The following is a 22,402-nucleotide window of genomic DNA, read 5'->3' as shown; positions in this document are numbered from 1 at the left end:
TTTATTAAGCTTTAGAAAAACGTTAATTGGTTCTGGTCTCTATCTTATGGTTTTGATGGTTCTGACTGTTTTTAGTTCTCAGCTGTAATTGTCAGGTGGCGCAGATTTCAAAGATGGATGCGCTCAAGCCGTGAAAACTCGCAGCGCAGAGACTACGCTCATGCTAGTTCCTTGTTAAACGGTTACGCTTGAGTGTTGATGTTGATCGATGATTGAAAGTATTTACACCATTCTGCAGAACACAAGTCGCTCACTCTTCTAATATGGGTGATCAAGAGAGAGACGTTGACTGTACCAACGCAGCCCGTGGCGTATGGCTCGTAAAGGTATGTTGGTTTACGCGTTCCTCACCAGATTAAAATTTGTCTGATTCTGTTTCTTATTTTCTATTCCTTCTCTTGTATGTTAGGTGCCGAAATACATCGCTTCTAGATGGAGCAAAGCGCCACCCATGTCGGAGGCTGGGCGACTGAGAATCGCGAAGTAAGTCAATGCGCGTGCGCCTAGTCAAGGGCTTTGCGAAAGTTCACTTGGTCAAAATTGCGCTGGTAAAGTAAAGCTATGCAAACATTCTCACCACAATCGCTGCGCGATATGTCTAGCATTTGAACTAACATTGTATTGCCGCGATTCCCTTCGAGACGTCATTGGTCACACCTTGTCGCATCTTTCCAAACAAGGTATCAACAGTGCTCGGGCGAAGGATGCTTAAGGCTGGATACATCCCTGACAAAGACTACATGTCGAAGCATTGACTCCAGTGACCTTGTTCGACCACACACATGTGCACACACATACGCATGTATTATTAGAATTGTTAACGTGTTTCATTGCTAATAGAATAACTGTGTGAAAAAAAACAGTATTATCATGTTCAGAAAGGATTCGCAAGGTTGTCCTCTATCACCGCTGTTGTTCATGCTTTATATGATAAGTATGGAAAGAAGGCTACAAGGACGGCCACGGCGGCCGCATTTCGATGGGGGCGAAATGCGAAAACACCCGTGTGCTTAGATTTAGGTGCACGTTAAAGAACCCCACATGGTCGAAATTTCCGGAGTCCTCCACTACGGCGTGCCTCCTAATCAGGAAGTTGTTTTGGCACGTGAAATCCCATAATTTAACTTTTTTAAGGCTACAAGGAAGCAATCTAGGGTATAATATGTCGTACAGATTAGGCGGAAAGGTTGTTGAGCAACGACTACGGGGTTTAATATATGCGGACGATATTGTACTGTTCGCAAATACCCAGGAAGATTTGCAAACTCTGGTTAATTACTATGGAGACGAAGGAGACAGTTTAGGTTACAGTTTTAGTGCAGCTAAGTCCGGTGGGATGTTTTTCAACGATACAACTAATCAGGAGCTTACAATACAAGGCCATGAAATAACCAGAGGGACCGAATACAAATATTTCGGGGTATGGATAAAAAGGGCAGATGTACACGGAAAAGCACGAACAGTCTTTCATAGCAAAAGGGCGAAGAGATGCTGGGATAATGAAACATAGGGCATTGTGGGGGTACAACAGGTATGAGGTACTGAGAGGTATTTGGAAGGGAGTAATAGTACCGGCGCTTACTTTCGGGAATACGGTCTTGTGCTTAAGGGCAGAAGTTCAGTCGAGACTAGAAGTCAGTGAGAGAGCTCTTGGAAGATTAGCACTAGGTGCCCACGGGAAAACCACAAACGAAGCAGTACATGGGGATATGGGCTGGGCATCGTTCGAAGCACGGGAAGCTCAGAGCAAAAATCCTATACGAAAAACGCCTGAGGAAATTGGATGATAACAGGTGGGCAGCTAAGGTATTTAAATACCTATACAGAAAGATTGTTGACTCACAATGGCGGAAAAGAACTAGGAAGCTAACCAGTAAGTATGCCAGACACGAGGACGGAGAAAAACAGAGCATTAAACGACAGGTTAAAGACACGGAAGGTAAAAATTGAATAAATTCAATGGAAAAGAAGCATAGTGTTGAACTGTATCGATACTGGAAACAGCAGATCAGGAAGGAAGCATTTTATGATAACTCAAGAGGCAGTGCCCTACTCTTTGAAGCTAGGTCAGGAAGTCTTAGAACGCGCAGCTATAAAAAGAAATTTAACAAAGAAGAAGACAGATGTACTGTGTGTCGTAAATCTGTAGGAACAATAGAACACCTCATACTAAAATGTGATGGTATCCATCCTAATGTCGATGCGGGCACAGTCACGCTTCCTGAAGCCCTAGGGTTCGGAGATAACAATAGTCATGTAAATAAATATGTGGCAGAAATTAGCAAAAGGCAATTGGAGGATTGGTGGCTCAAAAGCAGAGAGGTGACATAAGGTTAAAAGTGTAGGAAGACGTATATAAGGAAAATGGTGAATTTTAATAACTTACAACACAGTTAAACAAAAATAATAAGCTGAGCATGGTGGCAACTGCCATCACCCCGTTTCAAAGGGGATGCTCCTACCTTCCATCCATCCATCCATCAACAGAGCCCTCTATGCCACGCTCTCAGGTTTCGGGTAGCACAAAACACGATGCTCTGCTCGTGAAAGTGTGGCTCCACTGTATATATGCTCGTGTCAGCTGCGCCGCGGTGGGAATTTTGGAGAATTTTCTGCCCGGGAGGCTTTGTAGCATGTCCTCTGTCACCAAAGAAGCAAAGCACAGTACCAAATGCATGCACTGCGCGCGAGAAGTCGCAGACGCCATTTTGGTGCGCTGCCGTTATCATGCGTCTGCTGCTCAAGTCGTGCGATGCCAAGTTGCAGCGACAGACCGCTGCAGCATATGTCTATTCACTTAAGCACGAGCATCAACTCAGAACAATTGCCCAATAACAATGAATTAGTTAACTAATGAAACTAATAATCTGCTGGCATTAGCCCTGTAACTCAGGTTGAGTGGCTCTGGTATGTGTTGACGCTGAGACTGCCGGCCACATGCATGTTTATGCCGCAAATGCTGATTTCCAGACATGGCAATCAGTAAATACTAGAATTGAATGTCTAGCCTTACCGCTGACGTGCAGATACCTTTTTTTTTTTATGAACGATGATGCAGCAACAGTTTTGTTTCTTGTCATTCATTTCTTTACAGTAACATATAATGTAACTGTTTAAACACCACTTTTTATATATGGTTTCCTATCTTATTGCTACAACTGACTGCCACATCAGTCGATCAATTTTCTTTCGCTTGTTCTTTCAGCAGTGCGTTCTGAAACAGTTTCAACCACTCTATATGAACTTTGTAGGTGGGCCGCTTCACCATAAGAAATTGCTTTAGGTTCTGTAAATTCCTGTGCATGTCAGTTTTCTAATAAAAAGAAATCCGCATGCACCTTTAGAGACTACTGCATTTTTGATGATTAAGCTAAAATAGGGTGCACTCTCAAGATGATCCACAGTCTACTCAGTGAATGCAAGTGCCTTTTCCGATAGCTGAACACCAAAATAAAACAGGAAATAAACCCTGAACACACACGCGCACGCACACACAAACACACACACGCGTACACACACACACACACAGCAAGCGAGACCGGCTGTATACAGCCCAGTGACAGTGTTACTTAATGCCTGAAGCTGCGACTTGTATACTACCCAGTCAAGTTTGTCGCACTCCACCAAGTCGTCACACAGTATGTTGAAAATTCCAGCGTGTCAGGCCCATGACCCTCATGACAACTCGCCATGCATCAACAACAGGGGCGACAGTGCTTGGGGGCGGTGCGCTGCTCTGCATAGTCTGGTGTGTTATTCTAGAGTTTGCTACCAACTCATCAGGTCCGCCCGCCTTCAGCACCGTTTGTCGGACAAAAAGCGCCCGCACTCCATGACCTGTGCTGCATTTGGTAGCGCACAATGCCCTATGTACACGTTGAACACTTTTGCAGTGCGAGAACTATGCACAGAACTCAAAATAAAGCACAAAATGAGTGAGACCCGTGATACTCTATGGGACGACATATTTTTCATACTGCCTAGCCAACTTCGTTGACCGCTGCCAGGGTGCTATAACGTAAAACTATTCCAAACTTTTCTATTCCATTTCTGCAATCGGCCCTCTGCTATTGGTCAAGAACTCTTTTAGGCCACCCCCACTTCACTTGTCTGTCACTCGATGTCGCGAAAACCGCGATAGCTCCCCATCTCATATGATGTGTACACACTGATTATGCATGATTTGACCGAACAAAAGAAAAATAGTCATTTCTGATTTGGCGCCTTTTCGCCGTTAGCCCACTGCAATTAGTCAAAAGTTTTCGGGCTGCACCCACTTCACCTGCCCGTTGCGTGACATCAAAAAACCGCAATAACTCACCACGTCAAAGTGATGTGTACGCGTGAAAGATGCCTTAATATGCTGAACAAAACTGAATTTTCTTCTGAATAGCCGTGTCATTTCGTTGTGGTCATACAGTTGTCATTGTGCCACTTTGTTCATTCCATTACCACCATTAAATTTTTTTTTAGCATGTCTGGCGTTCTGGTAAACACAGGCAGACTGCGTTTTACCGTATGGGCAGGAGGTGCAAACGTCAAATGTAAAACGTCTACCCCACAAGGTGCTGTCACCTCGTAGGGCAGAGCTGAACCACACGAACACAGAGCTGACATTGCATCAACCAAGTATATTCTTTTTCGTTGCCGGACAAAATTTTTGGCAGAGGCAAATCGCGACACTATTACGGCTCTGCGAAAATTTAGTCCAGCAACAAAAAAAAATAAACTTGGCTACTGCAATATTAACTCTGTGTTTGTCTGGTTGAGCTCTGCGCCTCCAGGGTGGCTGCACTCCTACAGCCGCTCCCATTTGCGCCTACGCCCCTCCAGTGAAACACCCAGTCCGCCTGCGTTAACTGGAGTACTGAGCACTGGACAAGCTAAAACTTTATTATGTTGTTGTCAAGCTGTTGTTGTTCCATTGCTGTCATTGTGTTGTCATTCCAGTGTTGCTATGCCACCACTGTCCTTTCTTCGCCGTCATGCAATCATGATCATTTCTTGGTGGTTATTTGTGAGATCCACATGGTCATATGTCACAAGTTTATGTTGAGCAGGTCATTTTCTGGTGAAAATGTGTCCAGCTTGGTTGTGTGCTCTATACTTCCAGTAATTGGTCACTGAGCAAGAACAGCGTTCTTCACTAACACCAATGAAAGCTTTAACCAATTCCCAGAATGCGTGGTATCTACATATTTTTTTCACACTTTGATATGGGGATATGCTTTACTGATATGAAAATGTATGTGTATATATGAAAATTTTAAATTTGTTTTCGTTTTCAGGGGAGTGAATGGCAAATCCGATATACGGTTTACACTGAGTGATGAATGTGTCAACATGAAAGACCCAGCTGACAAGTCAGCCATACCAAAAGAACACCGTTTTGTCATCTCCAACATAGCCAACCAGAACTTGGCCGTTTTCTCACAGAACAAAGGTTTGTTTTAAGCATCGAAGTCTCTGTGAATAAGCAACAATTTTGATAAACACATGAGTTGTATTTCTATCAGTTGATGTTAAGCGACAAACGTAAACTTGAAGGGCAGCTGACAAGTTAACCATTCCAAAAACAAGGAAAATAAACAGTTTTGTCACCTTTGCTAAGCCCTCTATGACTTGGCTGTCCTTTCGGAAAGATGCTCATGTAAAAAGATGAATTTTCCATAACTAAACATATAAGGTACTTTATTCTATATAAGTCACTTTTGGGAGATCACTTATGGTCTGCATGGATTGATTTAGCCAGAGGGTTGAATGCGTATTGCCCATTTGAAGTGTTGCACCACATTTCACAAAAAAGAAGTACCTTTGAATTGGATCAAGAGACAATATAGCCCTTGATTTTGATAAGCACCTGTATTGTATTGATATCTAGTCATACACATTCATGGTATGTGCACTCCTTTCTCATCTTTTTTTCTGGTGGTCAGATCAAATGCTCACAATGTGTGTGTTACTCTATTGGCTGTCGAAAGACCACATAAAAAAGCGAAAATTTTACTTTTTGTTACAGTGGTAGAAGATGGTACAGAGCATTCCTCTCGTAAGTATCTACAATTCTAGCTGTTACAACCTCAGCTTTCGGTGCCAGATAACTTCTGTAGTTTACCTAAATGTTTTGTAGCTTTTTGTATATTTCAGTTTAGTAAGCATGGTTCTGTCTATTGCACATTTCATAAGTCAGCTGCATGTGCTTTGTAATAACTCTATTAACTTATATTGTTGTATAACAATATAAAAAATAATGTACAATGTATTATAATTTTTTTGTATGTCGTCAGACAGTGTAACCACTGAGCATGAATTGTTACAAGGTGCCACAGGAAGCAAACTTAAGTTTGACTAGTTAAGCTTTTATGTGCAGCGCCTTGAAACCGTAGTCGGAAAAGTTAATATAGACTCGCAACAGTTTTGTATTAATGTAACAATGCCCTCTTCCCCGTCTCTAACCATCCTACTCTAATAGGCGCTATAGGTACATAACCAATAAATGATATTAAGCACTTGCACATCAAGTTGGCATTGTGATGTCACTTCCGTGCAATGTGTGTCACATGATAAGTTCACTAGGGTTGAGGATGGGCGAGTTGGTATTGCGTTCTAAAACTGGTACAGAGCAACATAGAAAGGAAGAAACAAGCCGAGCTGGTCAGATGAAGGAACAGGGTGCTGACTTCTAACTGGTTTATTGGCAAGTTGCACGAAATATATCGCTACAAGAAAGCATCAGGACATGTCGTCACAACACTTCACAAAGCGTCACACCGATAGAAGGCTACACCATCATGAGTCACAGAACGCGTGATTCTGTCATGCATGGTTAAACTGATCAAGAAATCTTACTCCCTGTGAAAATAGGCACAACGATGGCATGCTGACAAATGTGCTGCCAGCCCTTGCTATGAGATCAGCTTCAGTAATCTTCCGCCTAAGTTGTGATCGGTGCTTTTTTAACAATTGACACCGATAAAAATTTAACTTACATCCACAGTCGCAACAGTGAATTCTCAGTGTCCCTGTATAGCTTGGCGCATACTGTAATCATGTTGTTTTAGCCTTTCATTAAGGCAGCAACCAGTTTGGCCTATATATCTCTTCCCACATGATAGTGGAATTGAATAAACAACCCTAACAATGCAAGACCGAAAACGCTTCTTATGCATGGTCGAACAGACAGTAGTGCGTGGATGGAGTGGATTCACGACCACACAGAGCCTGCGTAGCATATCAGGTGCGGAAAACACTACTTCCACGTTATCCTTGCAGCCAATCTTTTTTGATCTGTGAGAGACGTTATGAAAATGTGGTATGACTACTGGCCTCTTTCGTTCATTATTTCTTTTTTGGGCTTCCGTGTCACTGTTCTTCCTTAGCTGCTTTAATAGCTTTTCAGCTATGGCCAACAGTAGTGTGTGGCAGGTTACCCGGCAGTCAAAAGTCGATCAAGTTGACCTGCAAAACTGCGTTGCACGGCATGATGACAGGATTTCCTGAGGGCAATAGTAAGACAAAGATTAGTGATACTTCGCTAAACCAGTTTAGAATGGGCAGAGTCAATTCATAAAATAGGTTTCCCGCTTCTTGGTTCGTACATCCAGCATACATGTTCATGTGAAAGGAGTAAATTGAGGTCTAAAAATGGTAAGCTGTTGTCAGTAGGCATCTCATGAATGAACACAAGCGGATGAATGTTAAAGGTTCTCACGATTTCGTCTGATGTGAGCTGGAAAGCAGCGTTGTCGCAATCTACAAGGACCAAACAATCATCTACGAAATGGCATACTTTGACGACACTTCGTTTATTTAGCATGCTCAATAGCAGCTGGTCATCATGAGCAAGGTAGATGTTACTTAGCATCGGGGCCAGGCATGAGCCATTGCACACACCACTGTTTTGAATGTAGGTCCAGTTATTAAAAGATACAAAAGTCGACTTTAGGTAAAATGATAAAAGTTCAGTGAAGCGGCTGTTACGAACACCAGTGCGATTTTGGAAAGCTATCGCAGCGAAAGAATCGTTGGTGTCCTCAACACACTGCAACAACTTGTCGTGCGGTAAAGAATAATATAAATCTTTTACGTCTACTGAAAAAGCTTGTAAACCTAAGCTATACAGGGACACTTTAGAATTCACTCTCGCGACTGTGGATGTAAGCCAAATTTTTATCGGTGTAAGGTGCTAAAAAAGCACCGATCACGACTTACGCGGGAGATTATTGAAGCTGATCTCATAGCAAGGGCTGGCAGCACATGTGTTAGCATGCCATCTTTGTGCGTATCTTCAAGGGAAGTAAGATTTCTTGACCCGTTTAACCGTGCATGACAGAATTGCACGTTCTGTAACTCATGATGGTGTAGCCTTGTATCGGTATGACGTTTTGTGAAGTGTTGTGACGACATGTCCTGATGCTTTCTTGTAGCTATATATTTTGTGCAACTTGCCAATAAACCAGTTGGAAGTCAGCACTCTGTTCCTTCATCTGGCCGGCTCGGCTTGTTTCTTCCTTTCTATGTTGCGCTGTACCAGTTTTAGATCACATGATAAGCCCATCCACCATGGTGTTTCTGTGGCCGTGGTGCTGCGCTGCTAAGCACGAGATCATGGGTTTCATGTTTGGAATTGGCGGCCGTATTTCAATAGGGGCGAAATACAAGAACATTCCTATTCTGCGCTGCAGGTGGATGTCAAGAAACCTCAAGTGTTCAAAATAATGCATGGTTGGCCCGACAGTGCTAGTAAGGCTCTAACAGAAACAAGAGGAGAACTGAACTAGTGATGGCTTCAGAATATTGTTTATTCCAGAAAAAAAGCCACAATTTAACCACCATGAGAAAGCAAAGTATAGAACCAAAACAAGCCACAGCACATGTGCCTGCACCCTCTACCAGTTCTCCTCTCATCTCTATTTATGCCTCACTTGCACTGTTACTAGGGTTGCCACCTGGCCGGTCTTTTTACTTATTGTGCTGGCTGCCATTTCGACCCAATACCGGCACCCCAGTTGCTGGTTTTCCATTTCTCCAAAATCGCGCATGCGTGCATGCCTTTCAGCTGATGTCATCACAGCCAACATTACTATAACTAAGGTCACTTTGTAAACTCCTCTTTGGAATGCCGCTGAAATGTGGCTCCTTCCAATCACCTGCCATGCCATCGGCTCATGGATGGATGGTGGATGGATGTTACGAGCGTCCACATTGGAACGGGGCGGTGGGTTATGCCACCAAGTTCTTGCTATTATACTGCCTAATGTCCTACCTAGGTTAAACAATAAAAAAAGAAAAAAAAGAAACACTATGAACTACATCACCCAAATTTTCTGATCCCCTGTGTTGAACTGTGCGTTTGTATGTCTCCGTTTTTTGTCGTTCCCCTACTTTTCTTCCACCAATCCTCCAATTGCCTCTTACTAATGCCTATTGCGGACATGTTTACTTTTCCACTGCTCTTGCTGAACCCAAGTGCTTCAAGGAGGCCAGTGGCACCTAAATCGACCGCTGGGTAGACATCTTCACATTCCAATAAAACATGCTCCATAGTCTCCCTAGCTTTACCGCAGCAAGCACGTTTCTTCTTCCATCTTATATCTTGCTTTATAGGTGTGTGTTCGTGTTCTAAGGCATCCCGATCTCGCTTCGAAAAGTAATGAGCTTACCTTTGAGTTATCATAAATTGTTTCTTTCCTGAGTTCTTTTTTTTTCCTCTTAAGTAGTTACTCATGGCAGGTTTCTTTTCCATTGCCACCACCCATGAGATTATTTCGGCCTCTCTGACTTTCCGCTTGACGTTCCTTGTTGCTGTGTTGCCCACCCTGCAAGCCGCATACTTGCTAGTAAGCTTCCTAGTCCTTTTCCTCCACTGTGAATCAATGTTTTTCCTGTACAGATACCTAAGCACTCCCAGCCCATTTACTTTCTTCCATTTTCCTCAGCCGTTCTTCATACTCAATTTTACTGCAAGCTTCCCTCACTTCGAAACTAGTCCAGCCCATATCACCCTGCTCAACTTCATTTGTAGTCTTCCCGTGAGCGCCCAATACGAGGTGACCCACTGACCTTTGGTACCCATTGAGTCCTGATTGTACCCCTGATTTGCAAACGTTGCAGACGTTGCAAATCACTTTGCTTGTTAGCTCTCAACACAATGTCGTCCGCATAAAATAAACCTGGGAGGTGCTGCTCTATTACTGTACCTGCCTGTTTGTATGAGAGATTAAACCCGATATTACTTCCTTCTAGCGCCCTCTCCATCCTCACCATGTACATCATAAACAGCAGTGGGGATAAAGGGCACCCCTGCCTCAGTCCCTTGTTGATATGAACTTTCTCCGCGCTCCTCATCCCTTCCCATTCAACGCAAACAGTATTTTCTAGTTAAATCTCTCTTAAAAGCTGTAGGCGATCATCACCTAAGCCTTCCCCTTTCAGAATATCCCACAAAATGTTGCTGTCTACGTTGTCATAGGCTCCTGTATTGTCTAAAAAGGCCACATGTAACGGTCTGCTTTCTACTTTTGATATTTCAATACACTGAGTAAGAACAAATAAGTTATCATCTAAACGCCTAACTATTCTGAAGCCATACTGAAGTTCTCCCAAAATGCCATTATTCTCTGCCCATGCTTGAAGCTTTAATTTGATTGCCTGTGTTGCTACCCTGTACAGTGAAAGCTCGTTAATTCGAACTTCAATAATTCGAATTTATGGATAATTCGAACTGTACGATTTGGTCCGGCCAAGCTCCACAGAAGTCTATGTATAAAAAAGTCCGTTAATTCGAACGCGAGAAGGTTCCCTCACGGATAATTCGAACTACGCTCGCCTGGCACACGGCCAGAGAAACGCGCTTACTGCCTACACACAAGGCTGTATTGCCTCCGAAACGGAGAGAATGGCGAGAGAAGGCAAAATCGGAAAAAAATCTAACCGACGTGGGGTCCGCCAGAAAGCAGCGGCGGCTGCCGCCTCTCCGTTCTACGTAACCTCCGAGACTTGTTGCCCGTTGCGAATCTCGGAGGCTTTGCAAATCTTGTACAGCTGCTAATGTTGTGTGGAGATGGCACAGCAAGCGCCAAAACACAGCTAATCAAGTATGTCGCAGCTGCGCTTGCAATCAAGAACCAAAGAATCAGGGCCTTCGCCACCTTCACATGTTCAGCGTCTTTGTCTCGGCAGTCTTCATCAGTTGTGCACCTCCGTTTTCAGCTTAGGAGGTATAGGCCGTTGTGATTCATTGTGCTAACGTTCGTTTCGGAGGACATCGGTGGTGTGGCACAGTCGGAACCAGAGCTTTGACTTGAAGGTGGCGTGTGCCCGCGGCACACGCCATCACTTTTTGACACGCCAAATTTCTGACATGCCCTACTGCTTCCAAATCGCAGTGTACTGTTGCTCTCCTTCACTTTCGTTAGTTCGAACTTTCGTTAATTCGAACTGAAGCGGCTTCCCCTTGCGGTTCGAATTAACGAGCTTTTACTGTATATTACCGATGTAATGGTCAACGGTCTATACAAGTGAATTCTATCTTTCTCCCCCTTACCTTTATAAATTAAATTCATTTTACTTTGTCACCAACTGTCTGATATTCGTCTATCTTTTAAAGTTTTTTCCACTGCTTTCACCAGAGCTTCCTTACTTTTTGGTCCTAGTTCATTAATCAGCCTAACGCGAACCTCGTCTAGCCTGTGTGCTTAGGAATTTTCTCTTCCGCTTTCTTCCAGTTGAAATTTGTCAGCATCAGCTCCTTTTCCACTTGGGTCTCTTTCATGCTCTTTCTTTCTTCGAATACAACCTCATCATTGGCTTGGAAAGATTCGGCTGTTATTTTTCGTATGTAATTTATTGCCGCTTAACCTTCCAGTTTGTTCTCATCTTCATCCAGGATATGTTGTATTGTTGTTGACTTCCTGCCTAATAGTTTTATGTGATTCCAAAATATTCCAGGTGCGGCCTTCTTTTTCTCACGTATTTCTGACAACCAACGTTCACTTTCACCTTTTAATTTTGCTTGCACCAGTACTTGAACCATAGACTTTTTCTCCCGGTATATTTCTCATTTACTGGTTACTTCATCCTGCGGCGGCTGCACCTTCTTTCCCTGCCTGTGCTCTCGAGATGCTTTCTGTCATTCGCCGATCGCTTCTCATATCTCCCTGTTCCACTAGCTTTTCGGTTTCTTTCTTTTTTTCCAACGAACATGTTGTTTCTCTTTCCATATTTCTGTCATTATTACACTTAGAAGCTCACCCTATTTCCACTCTTGCCCATTTGCCAAGTTCTTCCTCTGCTCTAGTGACTATATTTGCCATTTGTTCAGCGTTCAAATTTGTACTGGCAATTTTGTGCTTGCTCTCTTTCCCAACTACATATCCCATTTTCAAAATGATGCATTTATGGTCACTCCCTATGCTGCAATGCCCTTCCTCATCAATTACCATTTCTTTCAACTTATCATGAATTCCTTCTGTCATCAGACAGTAATAAATGGTCGATTGCCGGTTTCCCACTTCCCACGTGATCTGCCCTTCACACTTATGCCCTGTGTTCACGATAACAAGGTAATGTTGCTCACAAAGGTGTAGCATTGACTTCCCGTTGTTGTCGGTATAGCCATCTAAATCCTGTATGTGGCCATTCATGTCACCTAATAGGACAATTTCAGCACCGTTCCCAAAACCCTTAATATCAGCGCTTATGCATTCCACTAACTCTTTATTCTTCTCAGTGAAACTATTTCCGGTCTACAAATACGTAACGCCCAGCCAAGTTTCTTTCCCACTCATTGTACCTGATGACCAAAGACGCTCTTGACATTTTGAATTTACTCTTTTCCATTTGGCTCCCTGATGGATGAGCATTCCGACTCCCCCTCCCTTTCTTTTCGACTTAGTTCTGTTGCACCCTTCTCAAACATAATTCTCAATAACTGGCGGCTCTTCTGAGTCTCTAAGGTGCGTTTCTGTAACCGCATACACCCCTATTTGTTCTCTATGTAACTGCTCCTCAATCTCTGCTTACTCTTCCTTTCTTTTGCTGCCCTGCATGTTTATGTAGCCTATTGCACGGCGAGCTCTCTTTCTTACTTTCCTCCTTTTTCTGTTATCGACGGCGATGCTCTTCTGAGGTTCCCCTAGGGGACCTTCTTCATTACTACCTACTCTGGCCTCCTGAGCGCCCGCGGGCCCCCTAAACAAGCAACAGTGCGACCACCAAGTCGCCAGCCCACTTCTCATGCCAGCCTGCAATTGAAGTGGATCCCGTCTCGTTTAAAACCACCACAACTTCTCACTTCCCTGTTTACTTCAACAACCTCGAAACCTTTCTCTCGGCTCATTTTCCATATTGCCTCATTAGCAGTCACTACAGCTCTTTGCACGTGACTGTCAAGTACAAGCACCTCCGGCACCACGCACACCACGATCTGCACCTGACGGGATAGCTCGCGCAAGTCGTTCACCCCCTTCGCCAAGCGCTGGGCTAGTCCAGTCCCTTTCCCGTTTAGGATGTCATTTAGCCCACTTGCGACTATAACAAGGTTGCGCACGTGGGCATTTTCTGCGAGCTTTTGTTTTTCTCGCTCCATGATACAACTCATTGTCCTCCCTGGAAATGTCCCTACTGCCACTCTTTTTTAGCCCTTCACCCTCTCCAGAATCCGCCTCTTTCACAGTGCGATGGCGCATGCGCCCTGCCCTAGCGGATTAGTCGCGAAACGTTTTGGAAGGGACGCGCGGCCAGATATTGGGGGAAAGTACCCCGAAAAAAAAAAAAAAAGCTCTTGGACGTGCGCTGTTGCAAACGCTCGTGCCATGTACCGCGTTGAAACCCTACTGGTAGCTCGACGTAGGTGTGGTGCTGAAAACGTGCGTAAGACTGCAACTGCACCGTGAACCTTCAAAAAACACGTTGACGCAGTCTTCTTGCAGCATCGGCCCACTGTTGCTGGTGGTGGCAGTACGTGCTTGACTTCATGTACTGTTTTTAGGCATGGTAACAATTGGTCTATACGAGACTGCCAAGATGCTGATGCCGACGATTGGCCGACTATTCAGCACTGTGTCATTGAGACCATTTGATAGTAATAGGCCGACAACGACGCAACCGACGGGTGCGAGTTGTCATATAGCGCGATGGGCTTTCCTGTCGACAGCACTGACAAAGTCAGCGTGACGCCCGTGATAGCTTGACCGAACTCTAAGTGATCAGCCGTTGAACCCACAATGCGATAGCTGCAGCTCATTCACTTGTAAATATAATTATTCGCGCTCAAAATGCGTCGACATGCCTTCAAAGTTGAAATGCACCAGCTTCAGTCCTCTCAAGCCGTGCACATGAAGTTTAGTTAATGTTGATCCTGTTTAGTGAAGTTTGGGTTAGGCCTGACCCCGTCAAGTTCATGCAGCCGCTACCGATGGAGCTGGACTTAAAAATTAAGCAGTCAGGACGACGGAAACTGCTCCTATAGTTAGGTTGCGGCCCTATGGGGAACCAGCGCTGGAGTTTTCACGACGCCTGCAGCGCTACCCTGGCGGTCCGAACGTGCACAATGCAGACGCTCCCGCGGACGAAAATTGCTGCTGGTAGCGGCGTTGCGTGTGCTGAAAGTCGAAGGAAAACAAAAGGACGCTGCGGTACTGTTGCGTATACAAGTGTCACAACTACGTCGGAATGAGGGAGGATGTATCCTTCTGCGTCTTTCAATCTAAACACTACGAACAAGAACGGAGGCGGCCTTAAGTTCCCGTCTTGTCGCCCTGTCAAACGGTGTCGGGCTGGTTTCTAAATCGAATTTCGCGTGTGTGCTTGGTTTATTCGATAGTGAAGGCGGTCAGCCGTGGCAGCCAGTACCAAACAGCAGAATCTGCAGTCGGCATTTCGTCGGAAACAAAATGAACAAAAATGTATTGCACCATCCGGCATGTGTACCAACCATTTTTCCTTCGCAATACCACCGCTAAGCTCCTTCCAATGCCACTACACCATGCGAACGATACGAAAGGTAAATAGTTTCCATTCATTGCCAAGAATTATGTGTCAGTGAAGCTGCCTTGTAATACGAGTTGTGTGCACATACTGCCGGCGCACGCGCGACTAAGCCGCCTATGTGTTTTTAAAAATGCGCATGCGGATGAGGACTCGGCACTGAGATGCATCCGGTAAATTTATGTAATAAGTGCTAAATGTAGCCAGGGTTGTTACGAATCAAGCAGCGGAGCACTCAAACCTTTGCTTGCCCGAGGCAGCTGATGCGATAAAGCTTTCTTCTCCATTGACTGCTGTGGCCAAGTAACGTCAGAATTTCTTATGTCTAGCCAGAGAAGTATGGAATGTCTTCAGGCCAGCTAATACTTCCGAAACCATGGGGCAACAAGACCGGCGCCGTAGCTACTAGATTTGCGAGGCAGGCTGCCACACAAGCATGGAAACGGCACATGGCGCAACCGTTAAATAAATGCATGTGCTCGCTGCGAAACACTGTGAAAGATACATAAAGCTTAAAAACCTTCTTTCGTCATTTCTTCACTTGATGGCGCTAGCTTCTTTACGAAAACTGTCCACTTGAAGCTGCGCGAAAACGGAAACATGCGAACCATATGTGCGAACTATGAAACGGCCGCAAGCGTGTAGTCTGGTCGAGCGGCTGGCATATGCCGCGTTTCGTCGCCAGGGCGGCGTGCAACGCACTCTTCTCGACACGTCGCCTATCCAGCACTGGTTCCCCATAGCGATTTGATAACTACTCTTCACTTCGCACGGCACGTACACAATAAGCGGAAAGCAGCAACACAGCGCTGTGCCAACATCTTGTACTTTGGTCACCTTACCTGAATGCTGCCAGTCGCATTCCCGTAGATGGTGGGTCTGTGTGTGTATGTGTTTTATGCTGACATTTCTTAAAGGGACCCTGAAACGCTTTTGAAGATTTTATACAAAAGTACTGAATCGTTCTGATCATTAATTGACACATCTAAGTGCCCCGCGTAAAGCGTGTAATTTCTCATAAGGCTTTAAAAATGCACATCGCTGCCGATCGCAGCCCACTGCTCGGCGGAATTTTAAGCCGCCCCTACCCATATGACTGAAATCACCCATACGATGTCAGTGGGGCGAGCTATCCAATTGGCTGACAAGGGCCCGTGATTGATAATTTTTCCAACTTTATGGTAAACAAATGATCTTCGTAATAGTTGGAATGTTAGTTAATTTGTTTTTATGAAAAGAAAGTAACATAAAGAGAATGCACAAGATTAATTTTTCAGTACACTTAAGCACTTCCGGCACACGGCAAGTGTCATCTGCTTGTGTTACAACGTACTCCATTTCGACGAGAGCTCTGCGGTCGGAGTCGGTCTCAGTCTTTTCGCGAGCACTGTGATTCGACTTTGTTGCCTTGTGGACTGCAAACGTAGCGACTGGCAATACGTCAAGCTGCGACATCGTGTCCCTCTGCAAGGCAGCGTACGAGCGAACTAGCTCTGCGCATCGGACTGCCGCTATCCGATTGGTGCCAGGATTTGCGCGTTTGTGGCCGTCACTTTACACGGGAAGATTACTAACGCAATAGCGTTTCGCAAGTCCGGTATTAGGGCAAACGCAAGCACAAGGGGACAGAGTCTGGCCGCTTAACTGTGCCATAACGGGATAAGCCATGAGATGAGCAGAAGGGCAAATGTGAATGGTCTGCACGGTGCAGCCACCTGGTGGCACAAAGCTCAACCATACACAGTAGCAGCAACGAAATGTATTCTTTGCTGCTGGTGTGTATTTCTCGCAGGAGTGTAATCATCAACATGTTGTTTTTTATAAATGTTTAAAATGCTTTACACTTGGTTAGAGCAATATTAGCACTTTGTTTGGCTGGTTAAGCGCTGCGCCAACAAGTGTATGGACCGTGCAGACTGATTAGGCCGCTCACGTACGTCTACGCTAAAGTTCCTTCATCAGCTTGAGTTTATGCCTCCAGTCATTTGCCGAAATGACCAGCTTGCCTGTGGTTACCGGAATACAAAACACGTTCGGCGCTATGACAGAATGCTCGTAGCGCACGCTGCTTCGATAGCTCTAGCTTGGGGTCGACGGCCAAGCGGCTAGCGGAGAGGTCTCGCGCTGGCAGGAACGGGCTCCAAAACAACCGGAAGTGGACGATGTGACGTCGCATCGTGACGCTGAACCAGTGAAGGCGGAGCTTAGCCCTGCTCGCTCGGCAAACGAGTTGAGGAGGAAAAGCATGGCTAGGGAGGAGGGTAACTTCTAATCGCTTGTAGCTCCATTAATACGTAACACTTCACTTAAATGGTGAGGCGAATGTTCTACTTAAGCTGTACCTGACGCATCTACAAAATTTGTCCGAACCGTTTCAGGGGCCCTTTAATTCCAAAGAAGCATTGTTTACCTCTGCGTCAATCGGGAAAGGAGAGACAGTGCATTCGATACAGCAGCATAAACTTGCTCAGTTGCCAACGGTGTCAGCGATGGCATCCGCCTTTTTGCGAGATAACTAGACGGCATATAAGTGGGGACTTATGCCGAGCACAGTTGTCTCTAATGATACTTTATACCATGCGCAAACTGTAAGTATAATGAAGTTAAACGAAAGCGAGAATCGGTAGTAACAACCCGTAATTATTATGGATCTGGATCAAAGTTGCAGTTGTTTAAGGGACTCGGCCGCTTATACAGACTCGATTGTATGTTTTGCTACGTTTTGAGATTATTTCACATCAGCGATGCGCCGTTTCTACAATAACTGAAGCTAACAGCGATCTGAAGCTGTAGAGGTAAACAAATGCACTGCTTTGGCAAATCCCACGTGGAAGGCTGCGATCGAAGGCTTCTTGAATATGCGAAATGTGTAGTGAATGTGTAAAAGGAATTGAAAAAGCGATGTGCAGTCACAGACATCAGCGACAACAAACTCGAGGCAGCCGCGTCGGCAGACGGAACTCGGCGTGCCTTTGTCGGCAGCGCTGTTACCACAACAACGCACTCGGGCCTGTTCACCCACTATACTCGATGGGTGAATGACATGCAGCCCCGGAAAAACCATTAATAATTGCAATCCACGAGCCCCACAACCGATGCACACTCAACAAGGGTCCAGGTACACAAATCAACCGGCGAAATCCCCGATACCCTTCCAAAACGTTTCCAGCGGCGTGCGTCAGAGGGCAGCACAGGAACATGAAAGAGGTGGATTGCTTTTGAGCACCGAGCCATGTTTGAGTCGCCGGCGATAATCACCCTTCCGCTCTCTCTTACCTCGCCCTGCTTCCCTTTGTCCTTTTCCCTGTGATTTGGACTCGACAAGGGGCATTGTCCCCTGGGCTCCTGCTTTTTCCGCGTGGCGGCCTCAAGGTAGGTGCCTCTTTTTCCAGCTAACCCTTCATCACGCTGCATGCATTGCACGTACTTCGCTGACACTCCCTCGCCTGTCGCATCGGGGGTCTGCGTTCCATTGTCACGCACATTCTCGTTCACAATGGCAGCCCTGTTCAGCATTTCCTCGGCTGCTTCAAGTCTCTTTTCAACTACCTTCCGTGCATCACGCTCCTTGTTTAGATCGTTTTTGAGCTCTTGCACCTGCTCGAGAAGCACTTCCTGGAAAGCCTCCATTTTCTGCAGCCTAGTATCGATATCACATTGTGTGCCGGTTGATTCAATGCTCTCTCCATTCTCATCCGTCTCCTCATCTGCCTTGAGGGACCCCCCGCGCACTGCTTGCTTTCCTGTCTTTCTCGACCTGTATTGCACGGCTTTTTGCAAACACTACAATACTATAATAATGCTACTACTGATGCAAATATTACAATACTGCAATACTATATCAATGCAGAGCGCGTGCCTTTTAACAAACACCGATACGCACAGGATCCAAATCCTTAAAATGTCGCAAAGCAGCTCCCACCACTGTTTCAAAAGCAATCAATGCCGTGGAGACCGAAGGTATGACACGCTCTCGCACGCGCTCAACCACGCAGCCACGCTGTCACTTTCCTACCAAAACACGCGCAGTAAAACCACTAATAGCTTGCCACTTCCAAGCTACCATTTAAAGACTGCAAGCACTCAACCTCCCACTCGGCTGCACGTGTTGGAGCACATGGCACGAATGGATGCTCTAACCATCCTGCAAAACCAAACGTGCACTAAGCACACCTGCGCACCCGTAATACGAGACAAAAAAAAAAAGGAAAGAAAAAGAAAACCACCCAATTACTATTTAGCAGCAAAAAATTGGCAAATAAAAATGGAGGCAAGCCCAAAGCATGCACAAAAACTTATGATTTCGTCGCCGCCACGGAGCCTCGAAAAGCACGTCCATTCACCACAATATCCAAAACAAGGTCTCGTGAAATCGTTGTGTGCACCGCCCCCATTGGGGGAGCAAGGGGCAACAGATGCCTTTTGTCTGTGCTGTGTGTCATGCCTTCACCCCTGTATTTTACAACAAGAAAAAAAGAAGGCAGCATAACACTGAAGAAACCTTAACAAGCATGGCACAGTCACAGAAGAATAGATGAATTACTCGGAAGTTTTTAAGGAAACAGATGGGCATATAATGCATGGTGGCGACAAAACCAAATAAACAAGAGGAAAGAGCTAAGCTACTGCAGCTGGTCCCCTTCCCCATCACTGTCTGCCGACCTACTAAATTCAGCTGTAGACACAAAAAAATTGCAAGATTTACAATGCTTCAGTGTGGGAACACTCACACAAGACACTTGCAGGGGTGGCCATTTTTGTTCTTAAACTCGCATATCTTCTGAGACCGTTTGAAACTGCCTTTCAACCCCCCTGCCGAATCGGTGCCATTTTTTTTTCCTCGAGAAAGGTCACAACCCTTGCTGTTAGGTTAACCATGCATTTGTACAAACGCGTGCAAATTTCTGTTCTTTTTGTCAAAATCTGGAGCCTCCCACAGTGGCATTTCTGATGATGCATGAGCTGCCTTGGAAAGTTAAACCTTATTATTTAAGTTATGTGATATGAACATACTGGGCTTTAAGCAGTACATTCCAGCTGTCAGTGCTTGCTGCCCTGTGACAGTGCTATGTGTATTCGTGCAAATGTTACAGGTAAGGTTTACCTGGAAGGCCATGTTGTGCAGAAAGGTGAATGCAGGCCCCTGGGAGATGACCGCTACATGCAACTGAAGAGGTGCATCTCACCCTGTTGTACATCAGTACAATTATGTCTCTCAATTACCTGACAACATATATTGCTGTTATTACTTCATTTAATGTCTCATGTGGTATTGTGATTGTGATCGCTGCATACATATTAAATTTGCTGTGCAGATCAGCCTGAAGGCTCTGCAGCCATAGCGTCACAAAGGCAACAATGGCTTGTTTGGTTAACGAATGTTCTAATGCTTCAAGTTGTAGATTAATTCACTTTTGCACTGTTGGAATAGCCGACAATGCTATGGTGTGACAACTATCATCACACGGAGACCCTTGAACATGGTCTGTATGAGTGTCCTTGATAGGGTACAGTTGATCGCTTGCACTGATTGCTGATCATTGGAAGAGCAAAACATTTTCTAATATCAATCTCATATGCCATCACAGCAGAGGGTGTCGAAGACACCGCTGCAACTGTTAAAGGGCCCCACACCAGGCCCCATAGTAAATTTTGCTTATACGCTGAAAGTTGTTACGTGTACTCTAGGTAGCGTTCTGCTGCCAAAAATTTTTTCAAATCGGCTCATTAATAGCCAAGATAAAAATTTTTCAGTGCCTAGAACCCATGATTTCAGGAGGCGAGCTCCACTGCATAGCGAGACACTCTCTCCACTTGCCCCGTCTAGCCTCCGCAAGCGAAATTCCTTCCCTGCGTTCTCTCATGCACACGATTTTGCGTGTTGTGTACAAGGACACATTACTGGCGGTATAATTCAGTGCTACACAAATACTGAGGCAGAACAAGCGATTGCAGAGCATGACCATGCGCTGGAACATGGTAGAAAATGGCATTGTTTCGGTACCTGCGCACGTGCTTGCACGACCGTGCGAACAAGCAGACGAAGCGGAAGTACATCTCTCTTGCTTCAGTGCAAAGTAAAATAAAAAACACGCAGACATTTTGTTTGTGTAATCTATCATTTCTCCAAACTTTCATTCATCAATTCAAGCAATAGATAGCGCAAATAACTGATGGTGCTTTCAATAATTCTTGAAGTCACGTCTCACCACGAGCGACATCACTCTGCAGACCCGAGTAGGTAGGTGTAGGCATATGAGTATGTCATCGTCCGGGTTGGAGCTCAGCGGCTGCGAGGAAAAGGGAAAACGGCGTTCAGATTGAAATTTCAGACCTTTCCGCGGCGTGTAGCGATGTAATTTGCAAACACGATCGTTGGTGCACATTGTATACTCTGTGCTTGTCAGCTCAAAATAACCAGACCTGGTGAGGGGCCCTTTAAGAACAAAGAAATCTGCACAAACTGATTTAAGCTTTATCCTTAATTGGTTTTCATTGCGCTGCACATTATCCCGTGCATGTACCTGTGTCCCTCTCTCCTTCTTTCTTTTTTCATCGCTCTTCTGTTCTGTTCTGGCTAGCTTCCTGCCTTTGTCTCTCTCTGTTTGCCCTGTGTGTTTCACATGCATACCATTATATACATAGTCTATAAGAGGTCTTTCACACATCCTCAGGCAAACTATCCTGAAGGCTAGCCAACCTGTGCGTCAAGTGAAGCAGCTAGATCGAATTGTGCAGAACTACAAGCCAGTGGCCGACCACAAGCACAATGTGAGTTTCATTTTACTAATGGTACTCTCTTGGCTAGCAAAACGTGTGTTGCCCAGCCAGTGCCCGCGTTCATGTAGAGATGACAGATGTACTGAGGCAGGCTCAGTTCTTGCAGAACAGTGAATTGTGAATTTGATAAATGCCTTTTCTTCCATTGATGAAATGACTCCTCACTGAGGAGTCATTGTTTTGCTACTTCTGCTGGCATAAACCGCCATCAGTTTCCATAAGTACTCAAGTTATGTTCAAGTTATTAATAGTACACAAAAATGCAAAAGAGAATACATGTTGGAACATCTTAATGAAATATTAGATACACCAATCTGTATTGATTTAGAAATATATTTCGACGTTGCCAGCAAATATGTTGCTCTATAGCAGGAGTTGCAACTTACTTGCTCACAAGTGTTTACTTAAGGTAAAGTAAAAAGAATAAATAATCAAAAACAGCACTTAAACTGGTCACTCTGAGTGGTGGAACATGGAAGACTGGTTCTTATAGCGCAACAGAATTTCTTATGTGACATTGTCACATGGTAGTGATTGTGACGAACACAGTAGCAAAACTGTAAATGGCAAAACTAAACCTTTATTGGGCGAACCTGTGCCCTCAAAAACAGGCTGCACTCAAAGAATGGCGACA

At 45.0% G+C, this 22,402-nt stretch overlaps 1 protein-coding gene across 1 annotated transcript in view; it reads left to right on the top strand.

The window, feature by feature from the left end:
- Positions 1-111: 111 nt before the first annotated feature.
- Positions 112-22,402, top strand: part of TfIIFbeta (transcription factor TFIIFbeta) — a 29,900-nt gene continuing 7,609 nt past the window's right edge. Inside the window, exons 1-6 of the mRNA XM_065438699.2 lie at positions 112-326; positions 410-483; positions 5,289-5,443; positions 6,020-6,049; positions 20,082-20,163; positions 21,663-21,759. Of these exons, the coding sequence (XP_065294771.1) occupies positions 264-326; positions 410-483; positions 5,289-5,443; positions 6,020-6,049; positions 20,082-20,163; positions 21,663-21,759 (501 nt within the window). The 5' untranslated portion in view covers positions 112-263. The remainder of the gene's footprint in view (positions 327-409; positions 484-5,288; positions 5,444-6,019; positions 6,050-20,081; positions 20,164-21,662; positions 21,760-22,402) is intronic.

Source organism: Dermacentor albipictus, chromosome 1 (assembly GCF_038994185.2).
Source record: "Dermacentor albipictus isolate Rhodes 1998 colony chromosome 1, USDA_Dalb.pri_finalv2, whole genome shotgun sequence".
In the NCBI taxonomy this organism is placed as follows: Eukaryota; Metazoa; Arthropoda; class Arachnida; order Ixodida; family Ixodidae; genus Dermacentor; species Dermacentor albipictus.
This window is presented reverse-complemented; position numbering and strand designations above follow the sequence as displayed.